Source organism: Ruditapes philippinarum, unplaced genomic scaffold (assembly GCF_026571515.1).
Source record: "Ruditapes philippinarum isolate M1 unplaced genomic scaffold, ASM2657151v2 ctg425_1_1_1_1, whole genome shotgun sequence".
NCBI classification, from domain to species: domain Eukaryota; kingdom Metazoa; phylum Mollusca; class Bivalvia; order Venerida; family Veneridae; genus Ruditapes; species Ruditapes philippinarum.
The window spans coordinates 549,085-561,260 of record NW_026864449.1 but is presented as its reverse complement, the minus strand read 5'-3'; the positions used below and the strand labels follow the sequence as shown (position 1 = coordinate 561,260).

The 12,176-nt window shown below is 35.1% G+C and overlaps 1 protein-coding gene across 2 annotated transcripts; it reads left to right on the top strand.

Annotated features, from left to right (window-relative positions):
• The first annotated feature begins 172 nt into the window (after positions 1-172).
• Positions 173-11,782, top strand: LOC132725593 (uncharacterized). Of its 2 annotated transcripts, none has more exons than XM_060710735.1 (8): positions 173-657; positions 2,794-2,892; positions 3,057-3,188; positions 4,281-4,415; positions 5,334-5,461; positions 6,377-6,444; positions 8,274-8,393; positions 9,186-11,782. In XM_060710735.1, exons 1-8 carry the CDS (start codon positions 271-273, stop codon positions 10,061-10,063), a joined length of 1,947 nt encoding a protein of 648 aa, XP_060566718.1. In that variant the 5' UTR covers positions 173-270; the 3' UTR covers positions 10,064-11,782. The 2 variants fall into 2 exon arrangements, with proteins under 2 accessions (XP_060566718.1, XP_060566717.1); XM_060710734.1 differs by having other exon boundaries at positions 175-657; positions 3,057-3,200; positions 9,186-11,780.
• Positions 11,783-12,176: the final 394 nt, after the last annotated feature.

The following is a 12,176-nucleotide window of genomic DNA, read 5'->3' as shown; positions in this document are numbered from 1 at the left end:
ATTCTTATCAGTTCCTATGTCATTTAGGTCTACAAAAAAAGGTTTCATACAGCTATTTATTAATTATTCAATAAAATCGTCACAATGAACTAAACTGCGCCCCTTTATCGCCTCAAAATAATTTTGTGCGAGCACCTGCCCTGAAAACGTATTGATTGGCTAAATATACACAGTTGGAGAAATATGACGTCATCACACGAGTCAGTCATACAAAGATGGCGGCATAGTTCATAATTGCCAATTAAATCTGGAAAAAAGGAATATATCGTGATGGAAGTAGCAAAAAATAGCGAGGAATCATCGCCAGGTTCATTGACGGGCATGTCTCGTGCGGCAAAACTGTTTATAAAGATTGACAAAGACGGATATTTGGTTGATTCTTTAGCGATTTCTGACGTCGTCAATTTTGATTGCATCGAAAGCATTGTGACCTCAGCAAAGCGAGTAGTTTCACTGTTTTTTGATGTCACACCACGAGATGTAGATATAACGGGACTATTTTATTATAAGAAACGAGCACGTTCCTTGCGTATGAATCCAGTTCCTCTCCTAACTACTACGGACGGATTTCGAGCTGTAGCGGAACATCCGTCCGGGGAGATTCCATTAGGAATTGAGTGGCAGAAGAAAACTTCCAAGTTTGCGTCATCGCAACCAGTAAGTGTCGTAACTATAAATTTTTCCCACTTTCTCAGCGTAGTTGAATAATTTGAACGACCCATTATTATTCTAATGAGAAAAAAAACGAAAATATATCTACTTTCACTTTCACTTAGTTTGGTTCAGGCTATCAATGAGTATCAATGTTGAAGTTTTATTTTTGTGGCTTTACTATTTTATACAAGTGAAGATTATGAATATAATGAATTACAGTTCCTAAATATGTTCCACCCACATCAAAACACAAAAATATCAAATCATGTTATAACCAAAAAACTGAATAAAGTGCTCCATAATAACCGCCATAATAAAGCTTTAGATAAGATCATCTTTCTATTTATAGTCGGTTGCAACAATCATATAAACATAAGCTATATATTAGCTATTTCCGACATAACAGGCTATCCTTTAACAATGCAAACAAACAATCTGTATAAAAGCAAAAAAAGGTATATATATGTTGTGGTCAGGCCTTAAATTGACACATTTTGTGTTGACAAAAATGTTCAGCTCCCTTAATACAGAATTAATTATTCTAAACTTCACAATGCGCCCCCTTTATCGCCTCAAAATAATTTTGTGCGAGCACCTGACAGACATATGACGTGGGACATGCTTAATTTTTTTTTTGTCTCGTGCGGCAAAACTGTTTATAAAGATTGACAAAGACGGATATTTGGTTGATTCTCTAGCGATTTCTGACGTCGTCAATTTTGATTGCATCGAAAGCATTGTGACCTCAGCAAAGCGAGTAGTTTCGCTGTTTTTTGATGTCACACCACGAGATGTAGATATAACGGGACTATTTTATTATAAGAAACGAGCAAGGTCCTTGCGTATGAATCCAGTTCCTCTCCTAACTACTACGGACGGATTTCGAGCTGTAGCGGAACATCCGTCCGGGGAGATTCCATTAGGAATTGAGTGGCAGAAGAAAACTTCCAAGTCTGCGTCATCGCAACCAGTAAGTGTCGTAACAATAAATATGTCACACCTTCTCAGCGTAGTTGAATAATTTGAACGACCCATTATTATTCTAATGAGAAATAAAACGAAAATATATCTACTTTCACTTTCACTTTGACCTAGTTTGGTTCAGGCTATAAATGAGTATCAATGCTAAAGTTTAATTTTTGTGGCTTTACTATTTTATGAAAGACATTTAAATTAAGTGAAGATTATGAATATAATGAATTACAGTTCCAAAATATGTTCCCCCTACATCAAAACACAAAAATATCAAATCATGTAAAAATAACCAAAAAAAACCTGAAAAAAGTGCACCATATTGGATCAAGCTAAGATAAGGTGAGATAATCTTTATTTATAGTCGGTGGCAACAATCATATAAACATTAGCTATATATTAGCTATTTTCCGACATAACAGACTATCCTTTAAAAATGCAAACAAACAAACAATCTGTATAAAAGCAAAAAAAAGGTACATATATATTGTGGTCAGGCCTTAAATTAATTGACACATTTTGTGTTGGCTAAAATGTTCAGCTCCCTTAATCTTGACAGACTTGGGACATGCTTAATTTTTTTTTTGCTTATTGAGTTTATATCGTCTGACAGTAATCACACTTCCAGGTCAGTGACTTGATGTGATGGACCGTTAGTTATAGCATTTAAATGGTTAGACCTAATCACCTATGTGTTGGCATTCAACTAGCAATACAACTTACAAATTATACAAGGACAGCTATGCATGGATCTGACTATTCCTACCTTTACTGGAGGGATTGATACACAATAATATGTTGATCTGGCACTCGTGTTTGGGTACATTTTGCTTGGCTAGGATCTCATGTATGATGTAGGTGCAAAATTGCTGGGTGCAATCCAAATAGAAGTTCTACAGTATGATGGAAATAAAATGCACAGAATGGCAATGGTTCTGCTCCAATACCTATGTACTAGTGCATCCTACAATGTATAATACATGGTGTATAGAGAGGGTCCTGAGCTCTATGTCCACAAGTAAAGTTGGCAAAATCAAATCTTCATCTTAGTTCTTACCTCAATTTGAGTGTTTGTGTGACCAAAACCACTCGAGAAACATTCAGTCTGAATGGAACATTTTGCTTACTTCTTTGTTACTACATGTATTTGTCGCTATTTATTTTCAGACAGGTGAAAAGCGCTCAAGGTCAGGGTCACCAGTAGCAGAAGTTCTTGAAAAAAAGAAAACCAAACTTGATGTCCCTTCAAAATATAAAACTTATATGGTAAAAGTCTTTATTTTATTGTGTACCCTTCATTTTGACATTATTATTTAACTTTCTTGTATTAATTGATTTATTCTTTAAATTTACAAAAAAAATTCTCACTATACCTGTATGTTTATTTGGTATCAAGCTGTTATTCAGTGTGTATTTTAATTTATTCATAGCCTACCTCTAAAGCAGACACTAGTTCCCTAGCAACAACAACATCTGTGTCAGCGGATAAACTAGAACCTCCAGAGCTTGTTATCAGACAGAAAAAGGAAATACTAGAGGAATCGAAGCCTGCTAATAGTCAGGTATATTATAAGGTATGAATGTAAACAGGGTTGTTTGTTGTTGTTATTTTGTTTTTAATGTTTTCTTGGGGGGGTGTTAGAAAGCTATTCATGTATATGCAAGTTCAAGCTGTAAAGAAGTAAAGGCATTTGCTGCTCAACCCAGGGTTCGTTAGTTCAAGGTATTTTCTAGACAAACCATGTTTCTTTTTATAATTTGAATGACAACAGTACTATAAGTTCCAGGAAAGAACTGTACATAAGTGATCAATGTAAGTTGCAAAAACTCGGTTCACAATCAAAATCAAAATAAGTGTGTTTAGACTAAGTGGTAGTCAACTTACAAAATATCACTGACCTGTACCAGTCAAGAATAAAGGTTATATGAAAAGTGGTTACAGGCATCTGTATTTCCAGGCATCCATAGCCGAGCAGGACTTCCGCTAGTGGACATTTGGAAGTCATTTAATCTTAGATTTTGGCTGTGACTTCCAAACTGTAACGCTTTCCCTTCTTTATCTATTTTAGTAAAATGTGACTTAAAATGTCAGAGGGTCAGAGGTTTTTACTGTCTCTGACTTCCAAATTTTGAAAATTAATGCAAGCCTCGGCAGAGTGGTTAAGGACATTGACTACAAACCACTAGCTCCCTCACCGCTGTAGGTTCAGATCAAGTCAGTATATATCATGTGAGGAAGCTGTCCAGCTAACTTAAGGAACGTTGGTGGTTCTTCTAAGGTGCCGCTTGTGACTAAATAATGCAGGGGAGGAGGATCTCAGATCTTCCTCCACCAATAAAGCTGGAAAGTTGCCAAATGACCTCTACTGTGTTGGTGCAATGAAAAACCCAACAAACAGAAAGAAAGAATTGGTAATTAGGCGTACATGTACATGTATTATCAAGCCACCATGATGTGTGCATCATCTAGAAAAAATTCTGAATAACCCAAATCAAAGCAGGTACAATTGCGCCTTTTGTTTCGATAACAATTAAATGTGTTATTGTACAAAATTATTTATCTCTATGACATGTATAGTAGAATTTTTCCTTTTTACATTTAAGTGATTCATTATGGTTTGATACTAATGAAAATTTCTATGTAAAATTTACAGAAGTCCGAGGAAAAGTCACAAGTTCATCTAATACCATCGGTTGTAAAGATCTTAAATGGTGAGGATACATCGAAGAGGACCCCTAGACCACCAACAAAGTCAAATTACCATTGGACAGGAGATGTATCTTGTGAGGTTAGGGCTTTATTGTATTTCAAAGAAAATCCTTTTTTATATGAGTAAAGTTTTCAGGATTATCCCTGAAGTTGAGGGTTTTCAGTCTCCTGAAAGCCTTCTATGTAAAACTATAGAAAAACTGCTAAATTCAGGATTTTCAGAATTTTTAAAATTTCCATGTATTTTACAAAAACTGTCTTACCACCTAATAATGAAATATTAATGTTTTATTTTATAATTTATGAAGTCCAATATGTACCAATACCTGTTGACTTGCCTGGTCGATAAATTACCACAAGAATTTAATAAATCCTTAAAATAAATTAATACTTTAAGTTATTGCCCTTGAATTTGCCTCATAAGATATCTTAAGCAGGATCTTTATGGAACTTATTCCCTATGATTGTAGAAATAATTTAAATCATTGCTATAATTTGTTTCCTGGTGACATTAAACAGGTACGGCACTCTTTATCTATGGACATTAAATAACCATGTACATATTCAGTGATGAATGGTCATTATTAAATGACTTGTAGAAAACTTCAGCATCTTTTATGAAGCTATGCTTACTACCCGGTATTTATTAAATCATTGTTTTATAGATAATGCACACAAATTATTTTTGTTTTTTTCGTTGGACTGTGAATCATGTGACCGAGTTTGATTCCTAGACCGCACAGGTTACTTTCGTTGTGACTAATACTTTCTACGGTCATTCGCACTGTACCTCTGCTCTGGTATGTACATAAGTTTCAGTTTCTTGTGAAAGTGGAGGAAACTATAGTAGTAAACTGCTTGACAGCCTTCCCAGGAAAAATGCGGTGGTTGAACTTTGCTCCGGTAAATTCATTGTGGCTTACTGCCGTGATCCGGAGTGAAAACTACCAGCACCACCATCAGAGGTCATTTGTATGTCTCTCGTTTGTTATTTCAGGTGATAATGACTTACAACGGGATCACTGAACGGCAGAAGGTTAAGCCTCGTCTTGGACGGATCATACAAAACTTGGTGAAAGGCGATTACACTACCTTGAGGGCCGATGTACAGCATAATTTAAATACGTATGTACATGCACTATGAATCGTATGTTGATGTGATAACCTTTCTCACATGAAGATGAAATTAAATATTGCCTAGTTATGCAATCTATTGTAAAAAAAAAAATATGATTTTACTGATTAATGGATGATGCCATTAACACTGAATGTCTTTATCTTCTGAATACTGAATAACATCTTACACTATATTTGATCGATTTTTAAAAATGAGGGTTCCAGTAAAAATATAGTTACAGCATTATAATATGCTCATTTGAAAAAACAGGTTGTATTATGGGATGGCTTCTGGCTGGCAGCGTTTAATGTTGTCCAGAGCATATCTTTTACATGCTTGTATGGATTTTAATAAAACTTGTTGCAAATGTTCACCACCATAAGATGTAGTGTCATGTGCATGACACAGGTATCTAGGTCAAAGGTCAATGTCACACTTTTGAGAGGTCAGAGGAAAAACCTTGTCTGGAGCAAAATATCTTCATGCATTAAGGGATTTTAATATAACTTGGTGCAAATGTTCACCAATGTGAGTCAGAGTGTCATGCACAAAATTCAGATCCCCAAAGCCAATGTTAAAATTACTCTTAGAGTGGAAGGTCAGATAAAAAAAATGAAAGTATGACTATTTACCATTAAGTCATCATGAATTGAGCAATTTTAATTCAAATGTTCACAGTTATGAGACTAATCTTTTTTGATGGGCATATTTTGTGAGTGATGAGAGATAGCACTCCTTTGTATCATAATTTCACAGAATTTAATGATAATTATTGCGACCATCTTTTATGACTAGTGAAGAGTTAAAAAAACTTGGATATCATTATTTTTTGTGACCATCTTTTATGACTTGTGAAGAGTTAAAAACTTGGATATCATTATTGTATATGTTTCACCGTCAATGCATATATATTTATTTTTCAGTGAAACTAAACAGGAAACGTTGAATACTGTCAACTTTAGAGGTGATGAAAAACAAAAGCAAATTACCTGTACGTTCATGAAACTAGATATTATTCATTATTATTTTGATGTGAACAAAGAATTTACCTGATAACACATGTACTGTCTTTATAAAGACAGTAATGTAAAACATAATTAGCTCATCTGTTTTCAAAGAAATTGTGAAGCTAATATGATCGCTGTGGCACTTTTGTCGTGCAAAAACTTTATTTGTACCCCATTATTCAAACATTTTAAAAGGTATCAACATGAAACTTTGAATACTTGCTTATCATGACAAGGTGCAGTTGTTAGACAAGGGACTTAATTCTGGGAGCAATGTCAGGGTTTTCATTATTAACAGATTGGTGATCCATATCATCAGTTGAAATGCTGTTGAAATTGGTTGTAATTTCAGCCTGTAGAGTAAAATATCTCCCTTGACCATCGGCCCAATCGGTTGTTTTCGTTGCCACATATGTTGCCTCTAATAAAAATGAAAACCCTGAATATTTTTTGGAGTAATGGCCGGGGCATATAGTGTTACCCTGTTCCGTCCTTCTGTCATTCCCTCCTTCCGTCATTCTGTCATTCCGTCATCATCAGTTTCCGTTCATTATCTTAATAACGGTTGCACACATTCAACTCAAATTTGACATATGGATATGTCATGAGAAAATACAGGTCAAGTTCGAATTTGGTCATGGTTCGATGATTTTTGGCAGAGTTATGCCCCTTTTACTTTGAAAATAATATGAAATTTTCAGTTCCGTTCATTATCTCCCCAACAGTACAACACATTCAACTCAAATTTGACATATGAATATGTCATGATAAAATACAGGTCAAGTTCAAATGTGGTCATGGTTCGATGATTTTTGGCAGAGTTATGCCCCTTTCACTTTGAAAATAATATGAAATTTTCAGTTTCCGTTCATTATCTCCCCAAAGATACAACATATTCAACTCAAACTCGACATATGAATATGTCAAAGGAATGCGCAGGTCAAGTTCAAATTTGGTCATGGTTCAATGATTTTTGGCAGAGTTATGCACCTTTCACTTTGAAAATAATATGAAATTTTCAGTTTCTGTTTATTATCTCCCCACCAGTACAACACATTCAACTCAAATTTGACATATGGATATGTTTTTGGAATGCCCAGGCCAAGTTCGAATTTGGTCATGGTTCAATGATTTTTGGCCGAGTAAAGCCCCTTTCACTTTGAAAATAATATGAAATTTACAGTTTCTGTTCATTATCTACCCAACAGTGTTACATATTCAACTCAAAATTGACATATGGATATGTCAAAGGAATGGGCAGGTCAAGTTGGAATTTGGTCATGGTTCAATGATTTTTTGGCAGAGTTATGTCCCTTTCACTTTGAAAATAATATAGATACATCTTAGGAATAAGCAGTTTAAGTTTGAATTTGGTCGTGGTTCAATGATTTTGGACAAACTTATCTTTCTTGAATGTTGGAAAAATTTTGAACTTTCAGTTTCAGCACTCGTACTTTTGTGGAAATGTATGTAGCCATTATTTTGGCTACAAATATGAAATATGCTATTTTCAAAAGGTTAAGACTGAATAATTTCAGTGCCTTGAACATTGTATGGAAATGGTTTGTGTTAACATTGAAAAGTTTTAAGGGCTTTGAACTTAAAATGAAAAAAATAATTTGTGCAAACAAATTTGGAACTAAATATTATAACATCTAAAATTTTGGCTGCATGCGGGGGCATCCGTGGCATGATGACACATTTCTAGTTCTTTTTCTCGTAAGCTTGGAAATTTCATAATTTTGAAAGTTAGTTTATTGTTTGAATTGATTTATTCTACAAATAAACATTAAAATATTGTCTGTTCTTTCAGATTTGAATGAGGCAAAGACGGAAGTGTTCAAGGTGTTATCAGCATTATGTATGAGTAAAGCTAGATTTAAAGATCTCTTAGATTGGATGAAGACCCTCAAGCTAGAAGAAGGAAATCAAGGTAAATGTGAAATTGAACTCAACTTAATCTAATTTACCCTAAGACTGTGTAATGGATTTGCCCTGCTTTGACCTTGGGAAAGTCATTTTGGATTTTTAGGGATTTTGATACCAACATAAAAAAATGAGTTACCAAAAGTATAGAGCCTTGCCAGACTACACTTATATGAAAACTTGCCTGGATCTGTTCAAGTGGTGTAGACAAATCATTTTTCAGATTCATTAGGTTAATGTTTAGTGAAAAAAAAAGATTTTATAATAAGAAATAAACTATACTCTCAATGCTTCTAAACTACGTTATTGTGGAAATCTTTCTGTACATTCTTACCTGACAATGTTTCATTGCAATATAATTGTTATTGATATTTAAAATCAGACAAAAATATCTTAAAAATTGATAATATTAAATTATCGGGATGGTAAGTTAATGTGATGCCACATATATTAATATATTAATATTTTTATTTTAGGAAATTATTACATGTCTGATGCAAAATTATTACCTCTCTAAGGCATATTTTAATTTTGAATTTTAAGAAAATATTACCTGTCTTATGCCAATATTAATCTTTAGTTTGTTTGTTTGGGTTTTACGTCACACGGACATGGTCATATGGCGACTTTCCAGCTTTACTGGTGGAGGAAGACCTTAGGTGCCCTTCCGTGCATTATTTCAGGCACAAACAGGCACCTGAGTAGAACCTAATCTTTAGGAATCATTACCTGTTTGATACCAATTTTAAATTTAGGAAATTATTACGTGTTTGATACCAATTTTAATTTTTGATTTTAGGAAAATATTACCTGTCTGAAAGGAATGTGATTGGAGGAGGTTTGAGGGTCATGTATGACACGGATGAACAAGTCGCATCCAAACTCAACTCTATTCAAAGGATTCGTGGTAAAGCAAAAGAAAAAACCAAACAGTTGTATCCAGTACAGTCAACTTTGAATCCATCTAAACAAGGAAATTATATGATAATGGTTCCCAGCTCGAATACTACAGGGGGAGTCACTCCTATTGCTCAAACTGGAGTAATGGTTGCAAATTCTAAATCTGGTGACCAACAAGTTGGCATTGCTCCAGTAATGCAAGCTGGTCAATCTTTGGTCCCGTTAGTGTCCACAGTACAAAACCCAAATCAACCTCACCCAGCCTGGTCAAAAGAGGCTAGTATACTTAAAACAACAGAATCAAAATCTTCCTTTGTGTCGATTTTAAATCAAGCACCTAAATCAGTAACCTCAATGACACAAACTGAAACATTTGTGAAACAGAGTCCAAAACACACGCCTAGGCAACCGAATATTTTACGCTCTAAATCACATAAAATTGTCCCGCCATCGGGTGATCCAGTTCCTATGCATTTATTCAGGTCTTACATAACTGGCAACATGCCAGATAATACAAATATAGAAAACTATAACAGTAATGATGATACTAACCCAGAGACGACACTTCCAACAGTTATTATCAAGAAGGAACCAATGGATTACGATAGTGATAATAATGACAACGAAGACAACAGTAAACATTCACAAGATGAACCTCATGACAAGTTTAAAGATGTCCTCAATTCAGATGCACATATGCCTGTAGATAACGAGAGCAATGACTTAAATATGGAACTAGTGATCAAAACAGAACCTGTGGACGATTTTGACAGCTGATGGATTTGAAATACTGGGATTTAACAGTACGAAAGAAATATGAAAAGTGTTATTTGGCAAAACATTTCATGTACCATCTGGAAAATAAAGTCCCCTCTTTGTTGTTAAATGGATAGACTCGTTCAAGCATTTTCTGTGAAAGTCGGATGGTTGTTAAACAATAAGAAGATGATGTTAAACACTAAGAAATTACGTCTTTTATAGTTATTTGACTTTTTTAGCTCACCTGAGCTTGCTCAGGGTGAGCTTTTAGGATCGGTGAATGTCCGTCGTCCGTCGTCCGTCCGGCCGTCCACAATTGCTTGTGAACACTCTAGCGGTCGCATTTTTGCCTCAATCATCATCAAACTTGGTCAGGATGCTTATCTAGTTGAAAGCTCGGATGAGTTCGAACATGGGTCATCTCGGATGAAAAACTAGGTCACAAGAGCTAAAAATAGAAAAACCTTGTGAACACTCTAGAGGTCACATTTTTGACCCAATCATCATCAAACTTGGTCAGGATGTTTGTCTAGGTGATAGCTCGGATGAGTTCGAACATGGGTCATCTCGGATGAAAAAGTAGGTCACAGGAGCTATAAATAGAAAAACCTTGTGAACACTCTAGTGGTCACATTTTTGAACCAATCATCATCAAACTTGGTCAGAATGCTTGTCTAGTCAATTGCTTGGATGAGTTCGAACATGGGTCATCTCTGATGAAAAAACTAGGTCACAGGAGCTAAAAATAGAAAAACCTTGTGAACACTCTAGTGGTCACATTTTTGACCCAATCATCATCAAACTTTGTCAGGATGCTTGTTTAGATAATAGCTCAGATGAGTTCGAATATGGGTCATCTCGGATGAAAAACTAGGTCACCGGAGCTATAAATAGAAAAACCTTGTTAACACTTTAGCGGTCACATTTTTGCATCAATCATCATCAAACTTGATCAAAATGCTTGTCTAGGTGATAGCTCGGATGAGTTCGAACATGGGTCATCTCGGATGAAAAACTAGGTCACAGGAGCTAAAAATAGAAAAACCTTGTTAACACTCTAGTGGTCACAATTTTGACTCAATTGTCATCAAACTTGGTCAGGAAACTTGAATAGGTCATTGCTTGGAATAAATCGAACATGGGACATCTCGGATGAAAAACTAGGTCACATGAGCTAAAAATAGAAAAATCTTGTTAACACTCTAGTGGCTACTGTTGTGATCCAAATATTCTGTTAATTGGTCTGAAAGTTTTTTTTGATGATTTCTAAGTCAAGATCAAACATGGGTCATCTTGGATGAAAAACTAGGTCACACCGCCCAAATATGGAAAAACCTTGTTAACATTCTAGTGGTCACATTTTCGACTCGATTATCATCAAACTTGGTCAGGATGCTTGTCTAGGTAATTGCTTGGATTAGTTCGAAATCGCATGTGAAACTAGGTCACCGGAGCTAAAAATAGAAAAATCTTGTTAACACTCTAGTTGCTACTGTTTTGATCCAAGTATCCTGGAAATTGGTCTGAAAGTTTGTTTTGATGATTTCTAGGTCAAGTTTGAATATGTGTCACCTGGGTAAAAAACTAGGTCGCACTGCTCAAATATGGATAATCCTTGTTAACACTGTAGTGGTCAGATTTTTGACTCACCTGTCATGAGACTTGGTCAGAATGCTTGTCTAGGTAATTGTTTGGATGAGTTTGATAATTCAGGTGAGCGATCTAGGGCCATCATGGCCCTCTTGTTCACAGTTCCTGAAAGTATAAACCTTGTGAAATTTTAAAACTAAGGTCTTAGATCATGTTTTACTTACATATCTAACTTGTGCCATAAATTTAAATAGGACCATTAAAAAATTGTTTATATCATCTAGGTACTTTCATGTTTATTCTTTAATGTTAATAATAGTTAACACCTCTGTAAGCATATTTAATGTCAGCAATGGTTAACTCCCCTGTAAGCACATTTAGTGTCAGCAATGGTTAACTCCCCCGAAAGCACATTTAATGTCAGCAATTGTTAACTCCTCTTTAAGCACATTTAATGGCAGCAGTGGTTACCTCCCATGTAAGCATATTTGGTGTCAGCAGTGGTTAACTCCCCTGTCAGTAATGGTTAACTCCCCTGTAA

Coding starts and splice junctions, on each gene's coding strand:
- LOC132725593 (XM_060710734.1), top strand. CDS start 271: ATGGAAGTAGCAAAAAATAGCGAGGAATCATCGCCAGGTTCATTGACG. Junction 658..2,793: donor AGTTTGCGTCATCGCAACCA/GTAAGTGTCGTA, acceptor ATTTATTTTCAG/ACAGGTGAAAAGCGCTCAAG. Junction 2,893..3,056: donor CAAAATATAAAACTTATATG/GTAAAAGTCTTT, acceptor ATTTATTCATAG/CCTACCTCTAAAGCAGACAC.